Source organism: Aptenodytes patagonicus, chromosome 2 (assembly GCF_965638725.1).
Source record: "Aptenodytes patagonicus chromosome 2, bAptPat1.pri.cur, whole genome shotgun sequence".
In the NCBI taxonomy this organism is placed as follows: Eukaryota; Metazoa; Chordata; class Aves; order Sphenisciformes; family Spheniscidae; genus Aptenodytes; species Aptenodytes patagonicus.
Window position 1 is genome coordinate 9,570,681 of NC_134950.1, and position 25,623 is coordinate 9,596,303.

At 38.9% G+C, this 25,623-nt stretch overlaps 1 protein-coding gene across 1 annotated transcript in view; it reads left to right on the top strand.

Moving 5' to 3' along the window:
- The window catches only part of ADCY8 (adenylate cyclase 8), a 132,804-nt gene that overhangs the window by 75,692 nt on the left and 31,489 nt on the right, over positions 1–25,623 (top strand). Inside the window, exons 6-9 of the mRNA XM_076329088.1 lie at positions 1,071–1,229; positions 5,424–5,694; positions 12,439–12,636; positions 19,367–19,467. Of these exons, the coding sequence (XP_076185203.1) occupies positions 1,071–1,229; positions 5,424–5,694; positions 12,439–12,636; positions 19,367–19,467 (729 nt within the window). The remainder of the gene's footprint in view (positions 1–1,070; positions 1,230–5,423; positions 5,695–12,438; positions 12,637–19,366; positions 19,468–25,623) is intronic.

Consider the following 25,623-nt stretch of genomic DNA (forward strand, 5'->3'; position numbering starts at 1 on the left):
TGACTTCAGTGACTGTAGAACTGGGACTCTTTACAAAGAAACAGCAGCCTTGTTTGTAGACCAACAGTAGCAACGCGCTTTTCCTATCCTGAGCAATATTAACAAACACTAGCTCTAATAGTATTTCTGGTGCAAATAATTGTTGTCGCACAGGCAGAACTGGAAAAGAGCTCTCTTTGTCATCCCAATGGATACAGCTCAATTATTTTAGTTGTGAGCTTCCCACAGTGATGTGCTAGAGTATCTCAATACTGATTTGGAAGAGGCAGTCCTAAGTCTAAGACACTACTAAGGTGCCTGTGGCTATGAATGATATATGTTGTCTTGTATCAGAAGAGGAAGATACTATTTTAACACAGTAAAATTCCCTTTATAACCAATAGACACATTAATTGAAAACAGCACTGGGACAAAATCCCTTTTTTGAGACTGTTAACAAATATGCCAGCATGTGTTTACTTTTGAAGAGGTGAAATGGTCTTTGCCATCACACAGAATGGAAGAAACTGATTTTAGAATCACACCATTATCATAACAAATCAAATGGTGTTCTGGCCAAATCTACTGAAAATAATACATCTCTGGACAAAGAGTAACTCTGGAAAATTTCAGTCAATAAAGTAACATTTTTGAAACATTGAAAATTATTCAAAAATTACAATAGAATATAAAAATATATGCAGCTTTGATGATAATAGTTTTTGCAATGTTGTTGAATGCTTTTTTATAATTCCAAGCTAAAGGACTCAATGAGTCCAGACACTTCACTCAGACATCTTTTTCTCTCCCTATCTTTCTCTTTCTGTCTGATAGGAATAATAACATGTGCCACTGAACCATACATGCAATTAAGTGCTTAATGATAATCTGGCTTTTAGAGTCATTTTATCACTACCTGCGCTTTGCTACCTAGAAAGTTCTCTCTCCATTTTACAGACTAAGTGGTTCTTTATAACAAATGACATTGTATTTTATATCGTACCCTTTTCTAAAAGATATGAAAAACCATGGCATATACTTTCCTAAGTCTGGTCTATTCTTTTTTCTTTTTTTTTTCTTTTGTTTAACAGATATGTTAGGTCAAGAACGAAGCATGACATTGACATGAGAATAGGGATACATTCGGGATCGGTTCTGTGTGGAGTGCTGGGCCTGCGAAAGTGGCAGTTTGATGTCTGGTCGTGGGACGTGGATATCGCAAACAAACTCGAGTCAGGAGGAATTCCTGGGTAAGCCAACATGTATGTCCCACAGTCAGAAAACATTGCCAACACAGTACACTCTTAACCTAGCCAACAAATTAACTGTTACATTATTTCATCAACTATGACCTTTTTTTTTTTTGCTATTTTGCGGTTGGCAAGGATTTGTGAGGCTACAGTCAAAAAGGTAGAAATGGTCAGCTTGCAGAGACATTGGAAAACACAAAAATATTTCTTTTTCTTTGCCAGCTGTGATTTCCTGAAAAAGGTCAGTGGTTGTGTTCAGCCCATATAATACTCAGAGGTAGCCTGAGTATTTCCAGGCTTCATTCTCTTGTCCTTTGCATTCAAATGCTGTTTTGAGGCACAAGGCTGTGGTTTATTTTATTTCATAATGCACAAAGTGTGGGAAGAATTATGTGTTCGTAGGTCATTACACTAATAACAAGGCGTTATGGACAGCAGGCTCTCTGGGAAGTCTTTTAAATAATTTGATGCTTTAGTAAATGTTTTGAGACATTTATGTCAGCCTATCCATATGTGAAAATATATGGTTTTCCACTGAGCTGCCTAGTTTTTCTTTGTCTGAGGTGGCTGATTCACCTGGAAGATAGAATGTTATTTCTGCCTGACATGGCCTGTATCTCACGGTAGTTTGGAAGTTGCAAATCCTAAATTTGAAGCAACAGTAGTGGTTGCAGGAATCCTCTGTTTACTTTCAGTTCCACCTTCCATTGATGAAAGATGTAGCAAAAGATCCCCTACGACAATTCGATTTTTGGCCATGGAACACAGAAGTAATAGCAGCGGACATCTTTATGCAGAAAAAGTCTAAGTGATGCTGTCATCTTGAGTGAAAAAGGTTTTAAGTCTTCAAATCTGAGTCATGTGCTCTACTCCCTACACACACATCAGGATCTGTCAGAGCTGTCATGTTCCCAGGAAGTTAGAAAGATACTTGCTTTATATTGTATTTGCAAATGTGGGCCCCTTCCATTGTTCCCCGTAGTAGCCTTTTATACTAATATGCATTCTTAGAATCAGCAGAAAATGAAACATTGCATGCTCTGAAAACAACTTCTATACTCTGCATATGTCACCAGTGTATAAAACTGAAGAAAAAATTTTCCTTCCCTGCTGCTTATCCCACATGATAGCCCCAGATGACTAAGAAAGGTCACATGCTGCTTTGTTAACATAAGCAAATCAATCATCTATGTTTCACCATCCGCACCTTCAGAAATTCTAGTTTATTGCTGTTAATGTGTGCAAGTAGTATGGCTATTAATGAATAACCCAGAGAACCCACCACCTTGCTGTTGCTGATAAAATGCCTGGCTAGGTTGCAGTCTATTGGAGCAGAGTGATTTCTACTCCTGTGTATCAGTTTGCCAACAGAACAAAGCCTGTATGTGACAGCAATTCACTAAGTCCCTCAAAACAGTGATTTACATCAGGCTTTCCTGGTGCACAGAGCAGACTTAACAGAGCAGTTAAGTTCACTGCAGCCTCTCCTTACTTCTCCCTGCCGCCAGCATTCAAATCCCCCTGCCTGCCACAATACTGAGATCATTCCCATTCCCAGAGCTGCACTGCTTTCCTCTGTTTTGTCAGAAAAGCTGCCCTGGAGTTATGGATGGTCCTGCTCCCACAGTGTGAAACAAGAGCAAAGATGAACCACAGCCCTTCCCTGAGCGCGCAGCGGAGGGAGGCAGCTCGCCTGCCCGGGGTGGAGAGGATCCCTCCACCCAGTCTGGGGGCAGGAGAGAAGGGGCTCAGCTCTTCCCCTCGCTGGTTGCATATCACCCTGAGACCTCATAAGCATGGGTGATGCAGGGACAGATTGCCCCCGAATGAAGGAGCACAAGCGGGCAGCCCAACTGTCGTGGAAGGAGGCACTTGGGAGCACTGAGAAAAAGTAATCATTTCTGTTTTTCTGAGAGATTTTCAAAATGTGTCCACAAGACCTCAGAAGGAAACCATGTAAGATCCTACAGTGTTATTTCAGAGACACTCTTCCACCAGGACCCCATGTTCTGATAGTCTTCACCTGGTGTATCTAGGTATTAATCTATGGTATTGAATTGGCATAAAACCTAGCTAATAATTAATTTTCCAGGATGTATCAATGACAGGTATCATCTAAAGCTTTTGGGCCTGATATGTTTTCAACAGTAGGACAGGCTATACCTTTTTACTTCAATGCTCAGGTTCCCTATTTACTTCATTTGTATAAAATTAGAAACACATCTCTCCACTATATATTTTAAGGTTTTTTTAAGTAAGCTGTACAAAAGGTGAAACCAGAAAATGTTTTTAATCTACCAACTATTTATTAATATTTGGTGTATTTAAGAGTATTACTTTGATAGCCAGCTCCATGCTCTAGTTAAAGCTGTTATCATTTCCATTATAAAATCCGTATTTCAGGGCTTTATAATGCAATCTTCCCAAATTATATTAGTGGAAACTCAGCACAAAGATAGTCACCCTGGCAACTAATGTATCATTTTCTTTTCTTTCTTCTTTTTCTCTTTTTTTTCTTTTTTTTTTTTTTTTTTAATTAGTACTTTACTTAAATCAATTTAGTCTATTTGGGTTTCTAAGAGCTAGGAAATGCATTGTGTTTCTGAGAGATCATGTGATCTGGTTTTAAAGTCCAGGCCAAAAGTTACTTATATTTGAGAAATATTTTTACTGGTTTTTATTGTCAGTTTTACTGACATTTGACTACAAAAGGGTACTAATCTCTGTAGACATCGTAACGGCATGACTTCAGGCAGTGAAAGTTGTACAAAACCTGTGTTTACTTCAGAGGGAAGCTGAGACAGGTTAGAAAATGGCTGAGATACAAATTTTTGATCTTTTAATTATATGCTGATATTTAATACTCTACATAGACCCAGTTTGTGCCAAATTCTGATACTCCTGGGTATTTCACAATGCTTAAAGAGAACCAGCACTTTATTTTCTGGCAATGCATGCACATCATACATGTGCTTATAGCCTTTCTACTCCAACAGTATTTTATGTGATTTAACTCTGTAGTGGCATCCTTTAAGTTCCAGAAGAAAGTTCCTAAGGGGTGTTCTAGGACCATTTCCTTCAGTGGAGACAAGCCAATTTGTGGTGCCTGAGAAAAATGCCTCAGCAGGTGTCATTAAGAAATGATCAAGAATTTTAGGTGACTGAATTTTAGGAATCTGTCTGCAAGCCTGACTTTCAAAAAGTGCCATGCATCCAAATTTGAAAAATGAGCTGATTTTAAAGTCTCTTAATGGAGTCACTACATTTATTTACTTGAGTTAGCTAAGTGCCTAATGAACACCTCCTCTTATTGCATTTATTATGCTGCATTGTAAAGTATAGCATGGCTAGCCATGTGGATGTGTTTTAGAGGTGTCTGCAATTTACCCTACATGTAGGAAGTTGAAGATTTCTTAAAAATAGAAATAAAACCTTCTTTTTCTCTTTTTTTTTTTTTTTTTTTACTTGAACTTCTTTCTGTCCTTCTCAAGCAGTCATAATTATGGTTAAGAAAGTCCAAATACCAAGCATCTCCAGGTTTGGTTGGAAGACATCCAAAGCCTTATTACTTTTTTGCAAAATTTGAGCTTTTTGTATGTCATTGCTTAGATTCAACTTCACTTTTGCAAAAGCTTTTTGAACTCATCACTTAGTCTTACCAGAAATTATCACCCCACCTGCCTTTACATAGTTTCCCTCTTTCCCTAATTTACTTCAGATGCAATCAGACCACCAATTTCAACTGTCTAAACTACCTCAGGTAACTGAAGGAAATTAAAGAGCTTTCATACAAACTGCTCTAATGCATACCATATATTTTCCTCTCACCATATTTACCTGAAGTGGCAATTTTCATTCACTCTGAGTAGTATTTTACTCAGGAAGGTCTCCCATTAAACTATTACTGTGAGCAAAAGTATCAGGTGTGAATATCAAAGTGTTTTTCCTGTGACAGGACTTTGTGCATTCATGAGATCCTATTGATGTGAACGTGCCTTGAGAGTATTTGTCCCCAAATGAAGCTCATGTCTGTTCAATACACTATTTCATTTTCTCTATAGAAATCATCATATACAATAGAAAACCTTCTATTTATCCATCATGTTAAAAATGAGGCAGAGTTCATAAACTCCTTCTTACTTATGTGTACTAGAGCACAATCAGTATTTGCTACTACTTATTTCACTTATGCAGGAGAATTCACATCTCCAAAGCCACTCTGGACTGCCTGAATGGGGATTATAAAGTTGAAGAAGGGCATGGCAAAGAGCGTAATGAATTCTTGAGGAAACATAACATTGAGACTTATTTAATTAAACAACCTGAGGAGAGTCTGTTGGCTTTGCCTGAAGATATTGTGAAAGAGGCTGTCAGCTCCTCCGACAGGAGAAACAGCGGAGCAACGTTTACCGAAGGATCCTGGAGCCCTGAACTTCCATTTGATAACATAGTGGGAAAACAGAATGTAAGTCGAACTTCTTTTAATGTCATCAAGTATGAACGCATGCTTGAGTGCTTTTCAATAACGGAAGCCTCAGAGGAGACGTGTTCATCTTTAACCTTTATTCTAACACATACTTGTAACAGCAGAGGACTAAACAAATTGTTTCAGGGCAGAAATAAATCATGTTTCCAAACTGGGGAAATGCCAGGGGACCAGAGGTTTTGGCGTTTTTCCAACTGAAATTAAATAGTACACAGCTGAGTTTTAATTGAACCAGTCCATAAAGAAGTAAATTAAAAGTAAAGCTAATGTTACTAAACTAGCTGGGACATTCTAGTCAGAGTGTGCATCTCATTGCATAGCTTCACTGCACTGCCATCAAAGTAAAGGGATGAATGAATGGATGTTTTGCCCGAGGAAAAAGCAGTGTAGGTTGTTGATATATAAGGGAAAGAAAAAAGATCTACTTTAAAAAAACACCTTGTGAAAACAATTTGTCCATTCTTCACTTTTCTCTTTTTTCTTTTTTTAATAAAAAACATTAAAAACTTAGATTCTAAGACATAATTAAGGTTCACTAGCAGGTGAGTTAGCCTCTAAGGTCATGCATAGCTCAATAGAAATATGAGATAATAAAAACTGCTCTTGATCAGATCTTTCCCAAAAGCATTGCATGACTAATTGCTAGCACCCCGGGAACCAGCAATTCTTGTACAGTCATAAAAATCATTTGTAAAGTCTGCTTGCTTAGAGGAATTAAAGATGGAAAGGTTAAAATGCCCTCAAACACCATTCTCTTCACTGCATTTGAAAGATTGATGAGTCTTTATGAAACAAGGTCAGCTGGAGTTTTCTTCCATTTTTCTGAGGGATCTGTAAGGACATGATATATCCTTTCTTCTGCTGCACATCCTTAGTCCTACTTGTCTGCACTGTCTGTTGAAATTCAAGCATTGTTGTGTGGAGATCTTGCTTTGTCAACCGTCTTCCACTTCTTACAAATCTGCTCAGAAGTTATAAGCCTTCACAATCAATCAGCCCATGGTGGTCTCTTCATTTCTTCAAACTGAACTGGAGCATGGCATAATTTGCTGTTATATAAAACACCTTTTTTATATATGTTCTGTACATCTGTGTTTCTGCATGTACACTGCCTTTCAGTATTCAATGTAGTTTGTTGACCTGTCTCTATACTCTCATTTCATTAGGAATAGAGGTATGAGTGCATGCTGCTGTGAATATCTTCTGATGTCTCTCTGTCTCTTCTTCTTTCCCTTTAAGACATTCCAATTTCTGTAGTCCAAAAAATCTATGCAGAGTAGGCTATCATTTCATCAATTATTTTCTCAGCTAAACCTGACCTTGATACTAACAAAGAGGAGGAATGAAATAAAGGATTAGTGTCTTTATTCTATTATTCAACAACTTCCACTCAGTAAACTAGTAAAAAGTCCATGGAAATTGTTGAAATAGGTATAACTAAACAGTTCTTTTGAAGCAAATTTTTGTCTTATGACAATAAACAACCCATTTTTAGAATAGTTTCTCACTGTTTTTTTAAGAACTTGTTGTTCTGCTGGAAATAACTATAATTTTATATTATACAGCTTTACAGTGAGCTTTCTGGTGGAGACAAGATTTTAAAAATCTGCTATTCCATGTGTGATTCAATTATTATGTAATTTACAATTTTAAAGTTGAGACAATAGGCATTACTGCTCATAAATAATGTATTTCAGCTCAAAATTCAGATGATAGATTTAAATTATATTAGGATATAGTAGCTTTTTCCAGAGGTGTGTCAGCCCTGGACAGAATAAGCATTTAATAACATTAATTATGCCACCTAAGGGTCACTGGCAGCAGCAGACATTGAAAATCCAAGTAGCAGCAACACAACAATGAATCATTCCATACATTTGAATATTTGCCAATACCATTTAAATGGTTTCTTTACCCAATATAAGTTAAAACAAAATTTGAGCAACTCTGATCACGTGTCTTACTTTTAGCTGTAGTTATGCTAGGAAGAATATGAAATGGAAAAGTCTCTGGTGAGTTCTCTTGCCAAACTCAAATTCACCACAATTCATATTCTTTACCTCAACCTCATTTTCTATGGGCAGCCTAAGACAGTGAATTGAAGTTGTGTTGGTATGAGTAAGGAACAGAATAGCTACTCTTTATGTACGCGATCACAGACATTAACAAAAGCTGCATGTGTCTACAGCACAGTTAGCACCATGTGTCACCACCTCTGGTGGTGAGGTAAGCCAAGGATGCAAGTGTCTGCTCTGAAATTCAGACCATGCCCAATATGGATGGAGTTTTCTGTTACTGAAACATGTGTCTAGGCTTCTTTTCTAAAGCACAGGAAGCTGGACAGAAGTTATTTTATGTTAAGAGAGTGAAGGCCCATTTGCCCAGAGAAGTTTTAGATGGTTTCCCCATCCCTGAAAATGTACAAGGTCAGGCTGGATGGGCCTCTGAGCAACCCGATCTAGTTGAAGATGTCCCTGCTCATTGCAGGGAGGTTAGGTTAGATGACCTTTAAAAGTCCCTTCCAACCCAAACCATTTGTCGTGGTTTAACCTCAGTCGGCAACTGAGCACCACACAGCCGCTCGCTCACTCTCCCCACCCCCGGTGGGATGGGGGAGAGAATCGGAAGAGTAAAAGTGAGAAAACTCGTGGGCTGAGATAAGAACAGTTTAATAATTGAAATAATAATAATAATAATAATAATAATAATAATAATAATAATATACAAAGCAAGTGATGCACAATGCAATTGCTCACCACCCGCCGACTGATGCCCAGCCAGTCCCCAAGCAGTGGCCCCCCCGGCCAGCTTTCCCCCAGTTTATATACTGAGCATGACGTCCCATGGTATAGAATATCCCTTTGGCCAGTTTGGGTCAGCTGTCCTGGCTGTGCCCCCTCCCAGCTTCTTGTGTACCACCAGCCTTCTCAGTCAGTAGAGCACGGGAAGCTGAAAAGTCCTTGACTAGCGTAAGCACTGACCAACAACAACTAAAACATCAGTGTGTTGTCAACAACATATTCATTGTGCTGTCAAATCCAAAACACAGCACTGTACCAGTTACTAGGAAGAAAATTAACTTTATCACAGCCGAAACCAGGACATCATTCTATGATTCTATGATTCTAAGGCTTCCTCCTCTAAAATAAATTAATAGCTGATGAAGTTGGATTTCTTCTCTGGGCCTTCCAAAAGAAGTAGCTGAAAGCATAATATGGTCACTGTGTGTGGTGCTGGAGGCATCTGATGGGCCTGTAACAACATGAATTAGGAAAAAGGCAAATTAAAATGTCTGTGTCTTGTATAAGCATATTTTAGTGATGGCTACGAAGTTATCACAAAAAATTATACTTCAAGACTGTCAAGATGACAGACAAGTGTAAAGAACAGGGTGGAATTCAGTTCAAAACCAAGGCACTTGCATTTGTGTATCTACTGACTGTCCCAGGTGTTGATCTCCCACACAGCTCAGCTCCTAAACATAAGGGTCTAGTGCTATATGCGGTTGTCTAGGGTGTCTGAGACGTCCATATGACGAGGAGCCTATAAAAAACCTGTGATCATCTGGACTATCAGTTAGAAGCCAGGTAAGAGACTCTGAAGTCCCAAATAGTGCTAAACACCTATGCTGAAACATGCTGAGTAAGAGCTTTATTCAGCTTCTTAACTGTGGCTGTCTATTGCAGTTTGAGATACCCTAGCACACTCCAACTGGTCCCCACCACTGACCAGCAGTGCATGAGGTTCCTGTAGGTGTTGTGCCATATCTTCTAGCTCCAGACTGTTGTCCAGGATACCCTAGGGCATCTCAGCTGACCATAGCTGCATATGATTAGGCAACTGAAAGTATCCAGAGTGTATATTGCCAGTAACAGAAGCTTAGACACCAAACACCTAGACACCTTCATTTAGGTGTCTTCCTCTTGACCAAAATCCTATCCATATCCTGTCTCTTTAAACATGTGACCTTGCATTTCCCTATTTCCATCCAAGACCTGGTGTTTGTAGTATGAAAAACAATAATTTGAAGCCTTCCTAGAGTTTTCTAAATTAAAAATTTCCCTTCTTGTTGAGGTCAGGATGCTTGGACTTGTTGCATGAAAACTTTACGGAAGGAAGTAAAATCTAATCCCAGCTACCTCTTTTAAATCTCTGTAAAATATCTCTAAAGTTGGAGGTTTATATTTGTTTGTTTTAATTCATCTTATCTTTTAGTCTCAGATGCGAGTTTGGCTGGGCTTTTTCTTAACAGAACCTTGTATATGTTCCTGTGTGATGAATGGTTATTGTCAGCATCAGGAAAGTTCAAAAGCCCATTGTAGGATTCACAACTGTATCTTCCATAGAGCTGTTCACAAAAGTGTAGGAGAGGTAATAGGGAGAACCAATATTTCTTTACGTTGGCATAACACGTCTTAAAACGTCTTAAAAGATGCAGAGCAAAGAGGGGGATATGTGGTTAGAACATATTCTTGGGACAATAATTTGCATGATTTTTTTCATTATTGTTATTACTAATTACAGGGAAGCTGTTGTCTTAAGGATGTGTATGGGTGTGAGGGAGAGAAGACTCCACTAAACTCAAATATGAGTTTCCTTGTTATCCTCTGAAAATAAATGCAACTTCAGAGTCCATTTTTGCACCAATACTACTGGCACTGTTGCCATAGTGGTGATATTATGTCATGTTCATCTACCACGAATTGTAAACCACTTCATACGTTCAGCAAGAAGACAGTTCTTCATATTAATCAAATTTTAAAATATAATTTGAAGCAAAATGTAGTCACTTACTAGGATGAATTAAGATCAGTCTCCTCATGTAAATAAAACACAATGCCCAATTAAAACATTAGGGACCTTCTGCACCCTCACTTCCAGTGGAGATATAGCAATATGAACTAATGATGAGGAATTAACACACACAACAGCATCTGATGTGATCTCGTCCTTTAACAGTGACTTCAGACCCACTTGTGCAATTACAGCCACCAGAAGTTGATAATAACTTTTCTGCATAGCTCAGTTTAAAAGAGGTAGGAACACCTAAACTGAAGTAGTGCCTTAGTGTTAGTAATACAGTATTTATCCAGTTGACTCAATGGATTGTTTCCTGAGATTTGGCTCCAGCCTTAGAGTTTCCACTTTAACTCCAAGGCTAAGATATGGATTCAGGCATATCTGAAACTTTAGTATGAGAAAAGTTTCCTTGATACTTTTTTTCTCTAAATATTTATGATATTGTTTTTCTGGAGGGAAGATTTGAGTAGATCGGTTTGCCAAACCTTCTCTACTGAAGTTCATTTTCTACTAAAGCAAACAGAAAGATTGCTTTTCACTTCAATAGACAGAAGATTTCAGTCCTGATGTCCTTTTCTGTCTATATATTGGGCTTTTAAGTTACTCATCAAAAGACGGAATATCAGAAAACAAGATCCTATCTGTGACTACAGAGTCCTTGGACTTTACCTTAGGATTGTAAAGAAAGTTGTCTCTTGGGGTTTGACAGTGGGTACCTGAGATCCATCCTGTGTTTCAATGTGCTCTCCAAGATTCATTAGAATTTAATTGTTGACTATACTTTAAAAACAAACAAGGGAAACCTCCCTATGTCATTTTCTGTACGTAATCCCATGATCCATAAGAATTGGCTTTCCAAAGAAATCTAGTGATAAATCCATCCCAAACTCCTGTTCCCAAGAATGCCGAGTAGGAGATATAGCAGAAGATCTTTCCAGCAAGGACCTATGGGATAACTTTTCTCAAGCAGAAGTGTATTTCTTGTCCATAATAATTCTGAAATGTCTTATGCTGTGATGTATGAAGGTTTATATCCTTTCCATTCATTAACATTTGTTAACCCTTGGGAATATCACAGGTAGTAGAGTTAATTTTCCCATTCAAGTGGGAAAGTGCTGCTTCACTGTAGTTTGTGTCATGAAATGATACCATGAAACTGGACTGAGTTATTCTCTTTATGAAAGCAAACTCTACCTCTTTCCTGAAGGTGAAGCACCCTTCATACTGTCTCCGCTAGCTTTCCTTTGCAAAGCTGTGCAAAAGTCTTTTCTTTCTTTTGATTAGTTAATGAAATACCAAAGGAATAATGCATTTGAGATAATATTTAAAATAATAATATGAATTACAGTTAAATTAAATCATATAGCCTAACTGTAATCTAGACTGGCTGAAATATGAGTAGTGAAGAAGAATATATTGTTTGAAAACCCATGCTGAAGTAATCAAAAAATGTCACCTTCTTCACTCCTGCCTAACTGATCTGTTCCTAAACTACACACATCCAGTAACTTTAAGATCAAGAAAAACATCATTACTCCTGCTTTGTGACATTTGTTTTCTGTAGCTTCCATTCTTAGTTGTTAAAACACACCATTGAGTTAGATACCCTGCTGTGATTTTGGTGTGTACTCCCCTCACGCATGCTCCAATAATTAATTAGCAGAATCTGGAATGGGGAATATATTCCTAGTGTTCAGTGCAGCAGCAAACCTCCTAGTCTGTATAAAAGTGGGCATTAAAGTACTCCCTTTAATGTACTGTATGTGTTTAGTGGAACAGACATTATTTTACACTTCTATAGATTTCATTGAATGAATTGCATGGAATGCTGTAATGGTTTGCAATGTAACATGATCTAAAACATTGCATTTTTAACCCAAGGGGACCAGCAGGTTTATTCTGTTTGCATGTGCTTTCCCCTAGACTCTGGCTGCCCTAACAAGAAATTCAATAAATCTGCTTCCAAACCATCTTGCACAAGCTTTGCATGTCCAGTCTGGGCCTGAGGAAATTAACAAGCGAATAGAGCACACCATCGACTTACGGAGTGGCGATAAATTGAGAAGAGAGCATATCAAGCCTTTTTCACTGATGTTTAAAGACTCCAGCCTGGAGCATAAGGTAGCTGGGTCTTGGTAGCTGCATTATTCACAACTCAAATTGTAATAAATGTCCACTGAAGTAGAGAAGCTGTAGGTTCTAGCTTGCGTTGTTTGTTTCCTGGTTTTGTTTTTCTTTTTCATTTTGTTTCAGTTTTCAGAAGTTGGGACTGAGCTAGAGGTAATAATAGACAGTGTCATGATGCAGGTGTTATAATGCTGCAATGATTACATTTCATTGTTGGAAAATGCCTACACCGAGCAAACTCTGCTTCTGAAAACAACAGCCATTTGCCGGGTTTCATTTGCTGTCTAGTACAAACAGTTTTCTGTCAGATGACAGGTTGCTTTGGCACAAACGGTGATTGAGCATATTAATAAACTGACACTTCTATTCAAAACATCTATCTATCTATATATAGATACGTTTCTTTCATTTAGTCATAGGATCCATCTGATGTCCTCTAGGCAGCTGCTATGTTTATTTCAAGTCAAAACTAATTTGTCAACTCTTTGTTTTAAACATCCTTTTTTTAACTTCTGCTTCTAAGAGGTAAATATTGTTCATGCCTTTGCTGCTTCTCAACAGCAGTATGATTTCACTAATTTCTATTTCAGTCTACATCCAGGTGTAAGTTGTAAGTTAAAAAAGATAAGGCATTGTGAGGATTTTCCTTGCAAACTGATGACGTGGGGTGGGGTTGCAGAGTTCTCAAGTGATTTCATTGACTTACATGCTATTACAGTGCAGCAGCAGCAGGTCTGTGATAGGATGTACACTTAGACTGAAAAGAAAGAAAAATAACAGGGAATTGCAAGCACGAAGGCCAACTTCTCCATCATCACTTTAACCTCCACTGGAAAACAGACTTTTTTACTTGACTTATGGGAGACCAGTCTTCAGGCGGTATCAGTGGTGAAAACTTAATGAAAACCATTGGAAAAGAAAAATTCTGCTTGAAGTATATTTAAGCCCTTATTTCACAAGCAATCCTGCAGAATGAAAAAGAAAGGTTCATTTAAAAAAAGGAAAAGATACAATTTCCCCATGAGGATATTTACGACACTGAGATATAAGGTAGAATATCCAAAGTTGAATTAGCCACTACTGCTACAACAGAAGATATGTAGACATTTCTTTCAGTGCAATCATCATGCAAAGCTGACAGGGACCCAGAGGAAGTGAAATCCAAGATTTCTGATGTCCTGTGAATTACCATCTAAAGGCCCAAAAGTCATGAGTAATCTTTAATCTTTTCAAGGCACAAGGTCAAAAAATAAGGTGAAAAAGTCTAGACAAAATAGCATTTAACCTAGAAGGTGGGGGGTGGTATATTAGAATTTTTTTGTGCAAAAGAGGAAACAGCCTAGTCACAAACAACTTGTTGAATGAGCGACCTAATCAATGGTTCATCTAGTCTTACATTACTATTTAACAAAAATGAGGCCTGAACATGGGCTGGAGTAAAGGAACACTGCCCAGAATCAGATCCTATATTCAGAATATAAACTTGTCATTTTCAACTTCACAATTAGCAGCCAAAAGGAAAGTCTACACAGAAAGGGTAGATTTTCATTTAAATGCAATTTAAACAAGAGGGGGGGGGGGGGGAAACCCATGCTCTAATCCATCACATTCCATAGGTCAGATTTTAAATATTAATAACGTTTTGAATTGCATCTGGATGACAAAAAGTCTATTTAAAAGTCAACATGTTGAGCAGTTTTGATACACTTTCTTCTCAGTATGACATTTCCAATGCCAACCTGTGCTGCAATGCTTAAAAAATGGTGCTTTCATTCAATATTTCCTTAGGTGCTAGTCCCAACCAGTAAGCACAGGCAATACAAACACAAAATCCTTTCTGTAAGGTGGACTGAATCTTCCTTCTGTCCTCTAAATCGGTCTGGTTTTTAGCATTACACAGGAGTACAGTTTTTAAAAATATCAGCATTGTTTTACTTGCTCTGGTTCATTCACCTCCAACAGCTGGAGTGTTGCTGGTCAGCAACCTCCATCGTTTGTGTTCAGGGTGCTGGGGCACCATAGGTGCGCTCAGAGAAGGATGGGGAATGCACCGGGATTCAAAGGGTTGATGTGGATTAAGGAAAGATGAATCACAGTGTCCTCGTCATTATAGGCAGGGGCAATGTTTTGTGGGACAATGTGGGAAATGTCCCTTCCCTCCTTCTTTGCCTGTGCAGTAATTACAGGTTTGTCTACTGTCTACAGTCTACAGGCAGTCATGAAGAAAATAATGTGTGGACTGTTTTGCTACAGAAAGTAGCTATTTCCTCCATGTTATCTTATATTACAATCACTTTCTCCCTTCTTCCTGCCCATTTAGGAAACAAAAGAAAACAAACTCAGATTTAAATTGGAGTCTCATAAAGCTATTTCAGAAGCCTTTTCCCTCTGGTCTCCCCACCCCTAACCTTTCAGTCTGGAATTATGCTTTCTTCTAGTCATTAACATTTTGCAACTGCTTACATGACCTTCTACATCAGCATCTTGAGCTGCTCCCTGCAGCGTTGCTGAGCAAGTAGAGAGTATATGTCTATGGACCTCCCATCTCACACTGCCGTTTTCATTTGCTACCACTCACCTTCTGTTCAGACCAGTGGCAGCTTCAAGTCAGAAATAGCTGTGAAGTAAAGTAACTTTCATGTAAAATCTTGTGCCCTCACATTTAGCCATCACACTTCCAGGCAGCGCTGGCATCTGCCTGATACGTATTTCTTTTATCTGTAAGTACTTCTCGCCCCAGACTTTACAGTTATTCAGTAGGTAGAACAACCAGTACCCATAGCTGAGATCCCAATCAAGAATTGCTACATTAAGCTTGTTCAGTGAGAATTGTGTTAATGCTCTGTACCTCAAACCACAGAGAAGTGAGTAACCATATGAACAATAAACTGTATTTCTTCCTCCTGCATTAGTAACAGGACTACCATGCAGTGGGATCATAAATCTTTTGAGGTGACTTGAATAGATCTGAAATGTCATGCTGGACTTCTGTTTAAACAGTCTGGGTTGTTTCAGGGTTTTTTCATTGTAAAACAATTGCAGACAGCAGATTTATGCTAACAATGAAAATGATGGTTTGCTTCCTTTAAGGTTTCAAGAAGTAAAAAAAAAAAAAAAATCTGGAATCAGCATGCCCAAAACTACCATGGGAGCTAGCACAGCTCCTGCTTTACAATGGCTTAAATGACTGGTACATCACAGCAGTTTAAGCCATTGGTACATCTTCCCACTCCTCTCTTATCTCATTGCTCTATGTCCTTCTTGGTGATAGAATAAATGTAGATTCCACGGCAAGCAGTAATGGTTGCATTAGCGAATGGGTTATCTCCCTGAGGCAGTAGCTATATTTCCACATTAATTTTATAATACTTCATTTTTCCGAGGATTTGTGCAGGATCCCCACCTGGTATATTTTATAGATTCTTTACCCAAATGGACTCGTCATTACTAACCTGTATTTCACTCATTAGCACTTGATATCTCATTTAGAGACTAATTCACTCTTAATTTTGCTAGAGGTTATTTTCATAAATAGGATATAGGCAGATAGAGCAAAAGACTGCTCACAGGAGAGTACTTCTATGGTAGCATGAAAATACACTAAGGGTTTCCAAATATGTAATAGCTCATAAGGAAAATCTGATACTACTTTAGATGATTTCCAATGATTAAAAGATATCATTAGGATGCTCTACCTTAATAGCAACGACTTGGAAATATCAGTACCATGTACTTTCATACAGGATAAAGAATAGTAACAGGGCAGGGAATTTTACATGCTGGTAGGGTTTTTGTTAAGGAAAGTTTCCAATGTAAAGATTTGTATAAAGATATTCTAAGTCTTCCTGCATATTTGTATTGGGATCATAAATCAGACTGGGCTTAGAGGTGAAGTGTCTACATATTTTCTGTGAGGTGAGGACACTGAAAATATCAAAAGGGCTTTGAATTTCACAGTACAGGTTTTCTTAGGTCAAATATTAGACCTAAATATCTGAGTTTCTCTGTTTCAGAATTTCTGATGGGTAAGATAAATAGAAATTAAATGAGTAGGAAAAAAATTGCCCTTCCAGCATGCTGTATCTTTGCAGACATGGGCCTCGCCTCTTTCCTTCAACCCAGAAACTTCCAGTGGCAAGAAGGTCTGCAAGAAACACTGAGCAAATTCTGGGCCTGTTCAACATCTTCTTTTCTGTCATTGGTCAACAACTGTATCTGTGTCTACCCTGTGGTCTTCTCAGGCGTTCATCCATCTCTTCTCCTGCCTTGGGCTTGCTGATACATCTTCTTCTCTCCCTCCCCTGTACTGCAAAAGCTTTTCCAGTGACACAAACACCATCTCTCTGAAGAAAAAAAACCATGGTCTCCTTTTTCATCCATAAGGTCCTATCTGAGTCAAAGAGCAGCAGTGAGGATAAGACCAAAAACCTTCCTCCCCAGTGCACAAACACTTTCTCTAGGTGAACATGTAAAGCCTCTTATATTTCTGGTACTCCCCTTTCAAAGAGCCCTTGGAAAAGAGAGGAGAGGTGGGGAATAAGCAGCATTACTTGGCAGAAGAAACCTGGCCTTTCTTACGCAAGCTCAGTTTCATCTAGCTGGCTGGGCTAGCCAGTAGATAAACAGTGCCCCCGCAACAGCACAGGCAAACGGCTCAAGTGCTATGGGAAGCAGAGTGAGCCTTCACTACGCCATGAGCAAGTGATGCCAGTGCAGGTAGGTCTGTGGGATGTTGCAGCTAAGGTTTTCATTGCAGAGTAGGTCACATCATGATTCTTCCTACCACCCTACATGGCTCTAGTTGGCTACATGCCTCCCCACATTTATGGAAGTGCCTTGAAGCTTAGTCTATCCTTCAATTACTTCTCCAAGTCAATAAGGGGTAGACTGCTACAGAAGTGCTATGTTTATCATTGATGTTTGTGCTGCCTCAGAGATGCTAACAATTTCTCATCACAACATTGTTACTGATTAGACCACAGCGTTCATCCTTTTGACATAATGCTCAACACAGCAGGCAATTCCATGTTTGTGTTTCATTCAATTAGTTTGCTATAATTTCCCTAAAGAACGGTTGGGATTTCATGTTATATTTTAAGGAACGTACCTTTCTTTTTCCTTTTGGTTCTTTTTGTGCCACAACCAAAAAAAGCCCTGGTCCATTATTTAAGCAGACTGATGCAGTTCTGTTTTCCTGCACATGAAATCAGGGTCAGTGCCTCTGTGCTTCCAGCAGCAAAATGAAGTTGCCCGTGAGTACCACTGAAAATCATGTCAAGGTGATATTGCTTCTGCCAACAGCACACACAGCATATAACCACAGCATAGGAGGAGTCAAAATGAGGGACACCAACAAATAACCCCCCCCTCTTACTCATAACAAATGGGAGCAGGGAAGAGAGAAGCCTTTTTCCCACTTCAGGAGCTTGAGGCTGTTTTGAACAGATGTTTATAACTGACATGAAGTCCCTACCGAAGGTCCATGTAGTGAATACAGTCTAAGTCTAGATAGGATCTTCCTTCAAGAGCAGATTAGCTACAAAATGCAGTTCATAGCTGAACTCTCTCAATGTATGTACCTGATACATTTCTAATCGGTTTTAATTTTTCTCAATTATAATGCTCTCTAGGCATTTATAACTGCAGTTTGCCTTATTTCCAAATTGCTGGAGGAAGATTCTGGTATCTGATATCTCTTTACTCTGATTTCCTTTTGTTCTGCACATGTAACTCTTAGCTCCTTCAAAACTTAAAGAGATTAAATAAAATGGAGTTATTGCTCAGAGGAGGAAAAATGACTGGGGCAGGCATCTGTGGGATTTTTTATTAGGTGAAGAAAATTTAGTGGCATCAGTATAGGATAAAGAGATTTACAAAAATATGTCTATGGACCAATCTTCATCTGCTGTAAACAGTTGGAGTTTAACTGAATTAACAGTGATAAATACCAGCTGAGGACGTGGGTAACGTTTCCACTTTGACTGATCCACCATGATTCACCAATGTATCCGTTACTCCTTTTCTTGGTAACTCACATAAAAGGGGAACCTGCTAGCATTTTCAGTGATTTGGTATGCTGGAGAAAAATACTTTTGCAATAAATCATAATAATAATGCACCTCAAATGGTCTTTTACATAATAATACCTTATTTTTCTCCTTGAAGAATGCCCACATTGCCAAGCTTCTGCACAGCCTCTGGATAAGTTAGGATACACAGATCATGACCAACATCCCAAATAGTCACAGAATGTCCCAATCTACATACTTTTCTTAAAAAAGAACAGTAACAAGGAAAACAGAATGGCCTCAATTTAGCAAGCATGGAGACACCTCCATAACATCATGCATTCAGTCAAAGCTGACTTCAGTGTTTGTCTTCATGTGAGGAAACCCATGGTTCCTCTGGTTAAGCTATTAAGTATTTAGTATTCTATTTAGCAGCCCCTAATATCTACCTGGGGATTTTAAAAGCATATAAAAAGAGGCAACCAAGTAAAACAACTTTGTATTGCAAATTACGGAGTTTTGCTGTCTTGGATAAAGTATTTTACCATCTTATTAATGATTTATTTGTTGTGTTTCATTTTTAAAAACAAATTCAGGTTTATTGATTTATAAGCTCTTCCTGCTTATTTCCCCAAAGCCTCCTATATGCATCAGTCTTTATGAAACCACTGCATGGGTTAACAGCTAATTTATTATTCTTTTTTTTTTTATTCTAGTATTCTCAAATGCGGGATGAAGTATTCAAATCAAACTTGGTGTGCGCATTTATTGTTCTTGTATTTATCACCGCTATCCAAAGCTTACTTCCTTCTTCCAGGTAAATACAGAAAGATATTGCTATATATCGGAAGGTGCTCTTGGGGAAACAGTGGGATAGCATTTCTAGGACTGACATGGAATGAGCCAATAAAATCTGCTTGTCCTCCAAAATGTTCGGAAATATTTTTGCACTTTTTTCCCATTGTTATCTACTTTTGTTATCACATTATCTGCAGCTGCATGTTTTCAGGTGAGACAGCAACATCTACTGACATTACGCTGTTATGTTTTTAAGCAAAACCCCCACTGAGATAAGTGGGAACTTTGGGTTACAAAAGTTTGACACGGTGTGGCCTGCTGCTTCCAGTGTTGAAATAAAACATGGTCCAGACTTACAACAGTGCCTCTTTGCTAAGTGACTGGTAATCACCTTCGGAATCAGTGATTGTTTTGATTTTGTTTCTTACATGCTACATAAGAAAATTGTACTGTTCTGCTTTGTTGCTAATGATATGTATTACCCAGCTGGGGAAAGCAATCTTGTGCCATTATGAAGAAGCAAGCAGGTGATCTGGTAGATCATTTCTTACTTCTGCTTTTATTTGAGGCTGACCAAACAACAACTTCCTATCAACATGACAAAAACCTGACATAGCTGTGACCTTTGTGTCCACATTTCACACAGTCAAACCCATCAACTGGCATTTTTGTCTACTATTTAATAGTGAGAACACAAGGATGTATACAAGGATATGGTCAGTTTTCTAGCATCATAGCAGAGCCAGCAGAACACAACTGCTGCTAAAACATGCCCCTGGTCCCATTTGGTCTTTGGCAGAGCAAGTGCTAAAATGGAAACGCCCAGATGAACATAATTCTCAGGTGGTTTCTAAACACTCAGATGAACCTTAACTTATGGCTGCCTGTAGAATAACCTTGAAAATACAGTACTTGTATAAGAAATGTTTATTGTGTTACAGTAATGCAGCAATGTTTCTTGGACCATCTCTGGAAGACCTGGTTCACCATGTTTATGTCTAAGAATACCAAAATGGTGATAAGATGCAGAAAGGCAACTGCACTCTGCAGCAGTGGTGTCCCATGTAGAATCATAGAATCATAGAATATCTCAAGTTGTAAGGGACTCATAAGGATCATTGAGTCCAAGTCCTTGCTCCTTGCAGGACTACTTAAAACTAAACCATATGACTAAGAAAGAGCATCATCCAGGTGTTCCTTGAACTCTGACAGGCTTGATGTGGTGACTGCTTCCCTGGGGAGCCTGTTCCAGTGACTGACACCCTCTCAAGTGAAGAACCTTTTCCTAATGTCCAACCTGAACTTGCTCTGACGCAGCTTCATTCTATTTCCTCATGTCCTATCACTGGTCACCAGGGAGAGGAGATCAGCACCTCCCCCTTTGCTGCCCCCCTTGATGAAGTTGTAGACTGCAATGGGGTCACCCCTCAGCCTTCTCTTCTCCAAGCTGAACAAACCAAGTGACCTCAGCCGCTCCTTGTAACTCTTGCCCTCAAGGCCTTTCACCATTTTGGTTGCCCTCCTCTGGACACACTCTAGTAGTTTGATGTCCTTCTTATATTGAGGACCTCAAAATTGCACATAAGTACTCGAGGTGGGGCCGCACCAGTGCAGTGTAGAGTGGGACAATCACCTCCCTCGACCAGCTAGTTATGCTGTGCTTGATACACCCCAGGTCATGGTTGGCCCTTTTTGCTGCTGGGTCACACTGTTGACTCACATTCAACTTGCCATCAACCCAAACTCCCAGATCTCTTTCCACAGGGCTACTCTCTAGCCTCTCATCCTTCAATCTGTACATATAACCAGGATTAACCTGTCCCAGGTGGAGAATCCAGCACTTCCTCTTGTTGAATGTCATATGGCTGGTGATTGCCCAGCCATGTATTTTGTACTTGTTCTCAGCTGGGAACATACCCATAGTATGTAACCTTCTGCTGTTCCTTATGAGTGTCGTGGTTTAACCTCAGCTGGCAACTGAGCACCACACAGCCGCTCGCTCACTCTCCCCACCCCCGGTGGGATGGGGGAGAGAATTGGAAGAGTAAAAGTGAGAAAACTCATGGGTTGAGATAAGAACAGTTTGATAATTGAAATAAAATAATAATAATAATAATAATAATAATAATCAGAAGAAGAAGAAGAAGAAGAAGAAGAAGAAGAAGAAGAAAAAGAAGAAGAAGAAGAAGAAGAAGAAGATACAAAGCAAGTAATGCACAATGCAATTGCTCGCCACCCGCCGACCGATGCCCAGCCACTCCCCGAGCAGCGGCCCCCCCGGCCAGCTTTCCCCAGTTTATGTACTGAGCATGACGTCACATGGTATGGAATGTCCCTTTGGCCAGTTTGGGTCAGCTGTCCTGGCTGTGCCCCCTCCCAGCTTCTTGTGCACCTCCAGCCTTCTCAGTCAGTAGAGCACGGGAAGCTGAAAAGTCCTTGACTAGTGTAAGCACTGCTTAGCATCAACTAAAACATCGGTGTGTTATCAACATTATTCTCATCCTAAATCCAAAACACAGCACTGTACCAGCTACTAGGAAGAAAATTAACTCTATCCCAGCCGAAACCAGGACAATGAGCTATATTGCTCTAACACTAGTAAGTTTGTTTGCTTTTCTGAAGTCCTCCCAATACACATTCAAACTTCTTCACTTCTGGTAGCTGTTATTTTTATTTTTTTTTCAGTATGTACAAGAAGATTTATGGATCTTATTAATGGAACCTGTTTTTCCAAAAAGATTTCTGCTGCTATATCAATCACTGCTACACTAACAAACAAACATGTCAGTTTTTCCAGATTTATCTCTGTTAATTCTTGTGAGGGTGTCTAGTGTCATTGGAATTAGGGGAGAAGGAACCACGTAACCACATTGCCTGCACCTGTCTCACTTTCTGGTTTCGCATCTTGCACAGTAGTCTTGTGTTTTTCCTTGCACTTCACAAATGTTTTGTGGACCTTTTTGTCACTGAATGTTAAAGAGGCTGTAAATATAAACAGGTTCAAATAAAGATTAGATAAATTCCTACAAGATAAGACCAGCAGAGGTTTTTAAACAAAATTATGCACCCTAGCCTCCAGAATGACTTTAAAAGTTGATTGCTGGAACATGGGAAGATATTTAGGGAAAGACTATTTACCACTATCCCTTTTGAGAGAGAAGATTTGGAGCTACATGGGTGCTTATGGCAGTTCCTGTGTTCTTTCAGGAGCTGAAGATCACTGTCAAGGTTTAAGAAGGCAAATTTTTGTCTTTGATTTTCAAGTTCTGATACTCTGCTTCAAAAAATGTGTTTCAGTTTTAAAAAAGCAGGCCTGTTAAATGAGTAGTGGTCAACGGCTGTGCAACCCTAAAATAACAGGATAGGGGGTTTTGTGTAAGAAGGTTTCAATATGCTTAAACATATTGAATGAGGAAATAATCTGGAAGTTCAAATTTCTTAAGTTCCAGTTCAAAAAACAATTCAAGGTATGAGCACATGAACAAGCTATCACAAAGTTAGGCAGGATTTGGATTCAGAAAGTCTTGGAGATAACTGCATGCTCATCTAGTAGATATCAGAGAAGTAAACTACCACAGTGGAGGAGCATGGACATCATTTCTATGGAACAACTAACAAACTATAATTCACAGTCCTCATGGAAACTTACCCAATTCCTAACAACACATTAAAGTGTCTTTCAATGAATGCTTCAGAGCTCTGTTGAACAGGGATGGAATTTTGTATTTGCTTAAGTACATATTTGAACATTTTTCTGAGCTGAGTCTTTTGGGATTTCTGGAAACACAGTGAAAGAAAACATTATTTAAATCATCTTACTAAGGATCTCCAGGGACTTTCCCAGATAGGTTGCCTTAGTCTGTGTGTTAAAGAAGGGAATCATCTTTTTATTACTGCATCTACTGTATATGGGAGTTTCAGAATTTTATCTCAGTTTATATCTGTCTCCCGCAGGATAAATATTTGATCCATTCATACTTTTTCCTGACAGGGCAGGCACATCACTGAATTTAAAAGTCTTGTAATAGTTTTCATTCTTTGAAATATTGAGTTGGGGAAATTACTCTAAGTGACATAAACTAATGCCATATTTCTGCTGTAATTATCCTCTACAAAGCCATTAAGTTACATTGCCAGCGTTGCAGTGATTCATCTTCTCCATCTGAGAGGCCTGGGAATTTCCTGCAATGAACTTTCTATATGCTCATGTAGGCAAGAGATCATACTAGAGTAGACTGCTGAACTACTCAGTTCTGTCAGTTTTTCACTGGGTTATTCTTGTGAGGGGTGAAAAACTGATTTGAAACTGTTGTTCATTTAAACATCTGCATCTTCTGTTTTACATAATTTTTCCTTCTGACTCAACTCTTGATTTGCAACGGTACACGAGAAAGAGGGAAGGCAAAAGCTCTATTTCAAACTTCACATGATCTTGACAGTAAGGGAGCCCTTAGAAAGAAAAGCATTTGGTCTTGAATCTCATCTTGAATGAAGAGGGGATCCATCCCAGGTGTCCTAGTTCTGGGAGAAGTTCATGGACAGAAGAGTATTATGGCTGTTTGTTCCTATTCCTCTAACCTTGGCTGTCTTCTGCTGTACTTGATCCTATAAGTATGCTGCCAACAAAATCTTAGCACAGATACTGGATTGATCCTCTAGGAGGTCATAGGTGTGCAGACTTCAGTTTTGTTTTTATCTCAAACAGGCTTAGACAAGAGACAAACACATCAATGTTCAGCCAAACAGCTACAGTGGAAGAATTTTTGTTGCCTATATATTTATTATGAACAAATACAAGGCCATGGTTTCTCAGGTACCTAAGCAGGTTATGCTGCATTTTGGATTGATATCTCAGACTTAGGTCCCTAGATGCTCCCTTTATAGTACCTCAATTCCATAGCACCGGGTCTTACATGTAGAGTTTGGCAGTTCAAAATAAGAACTCATGTTCAGTGTCCTCAGGTCTGACCTCTTGAGGCTTGACCCTAATATTTTTGAAAGCCTTAATTTGGTTTCATTTAGAGCTGGGTCAGGCTAGGTCTGCAGAATTGGTAGGCTACATCTGCATATATAAACTGTCTATATATATATGAGATATAGATAGAAACTATCAGTTCCAAAGAGGATCTCAGTCATTTGGCTTTGGAAAGCAAGAAGGCTATTACAGAATACTGCTGTAGTGTGGGAAACTGAAGGAATTAATCTCACATAAGTATCTGTCAGTGTCTATAACCCGGGTTCAAAGTATAGCCACTGGAGAATGGGTCAATCAGTGGATCTCAAGGTGCCTTCTATCTGAATAAATCTAAGAGACTGCTGTGCAGTGAAATGAATTGTATCTTAAACTACACAGCTCTCTTGATGAGCTTTCTTGACTCCCTTGACTAGTTCTCCATGAACATATGTCCAGTTTTTCCCTGGCTTTATTGGCTGTGTCTCCTTTGGCTTTCTGTATATTTTCACAGACAGAAGCTGCTCTCAAGACATCGTTGCACTGTGTCTCTACTTGGTAGTCTTGGGACTTTCAGCAAGTCCTGAGAGTCTTCCCACAAAACTTTTAGTCGCACAGGATGAAATCTGTGGCTCCTGCTCCAATCTTTGTTTCTTCATTACTCACTCTTCCCTTCATAATACAGTTTGTTTTTACTGGCTACATTGTTCCTTCTTTCAAAAGCAAGCTTTACTTCTGGGTGAGCTTGCTGGATGGGACTTTTTTGGGAAGCTCTACTATGTCCTGTATTCAATTCACACACAACACTCTGACAAAGCTTGTTGGAGTGAAATGCTGACCCAAGTGTAAGATACCATTTTATACCAATGGTACATCATCAGAACAGTGTCAAAGCTAATGTTACCACATGGAAGCTCTCGGGGAAGTTAATGTGTAATTCATCTTATTTCAGTTCATTGGGGAACAGAACTTCCATTTTGATATTTTTCACATTTTATTTCAAAATGTTTTGTAGTATAATTTGGTACTATGAAAAAACATCATCTTATGCATATATACCTTACTTTTAGCAGTTCAGACATGTTCCAAAAGAAAAACTCTCTGTTATCCTTACAGTCTTGTTTTCTGTTTGTTATCTGTTTAACCCATTTTCTTTTCTGGACTTCTACACTGCAAGTCTCATTAATTTTGTGGTTCTGAGAGTGGGAGCTGTACATATAAGCC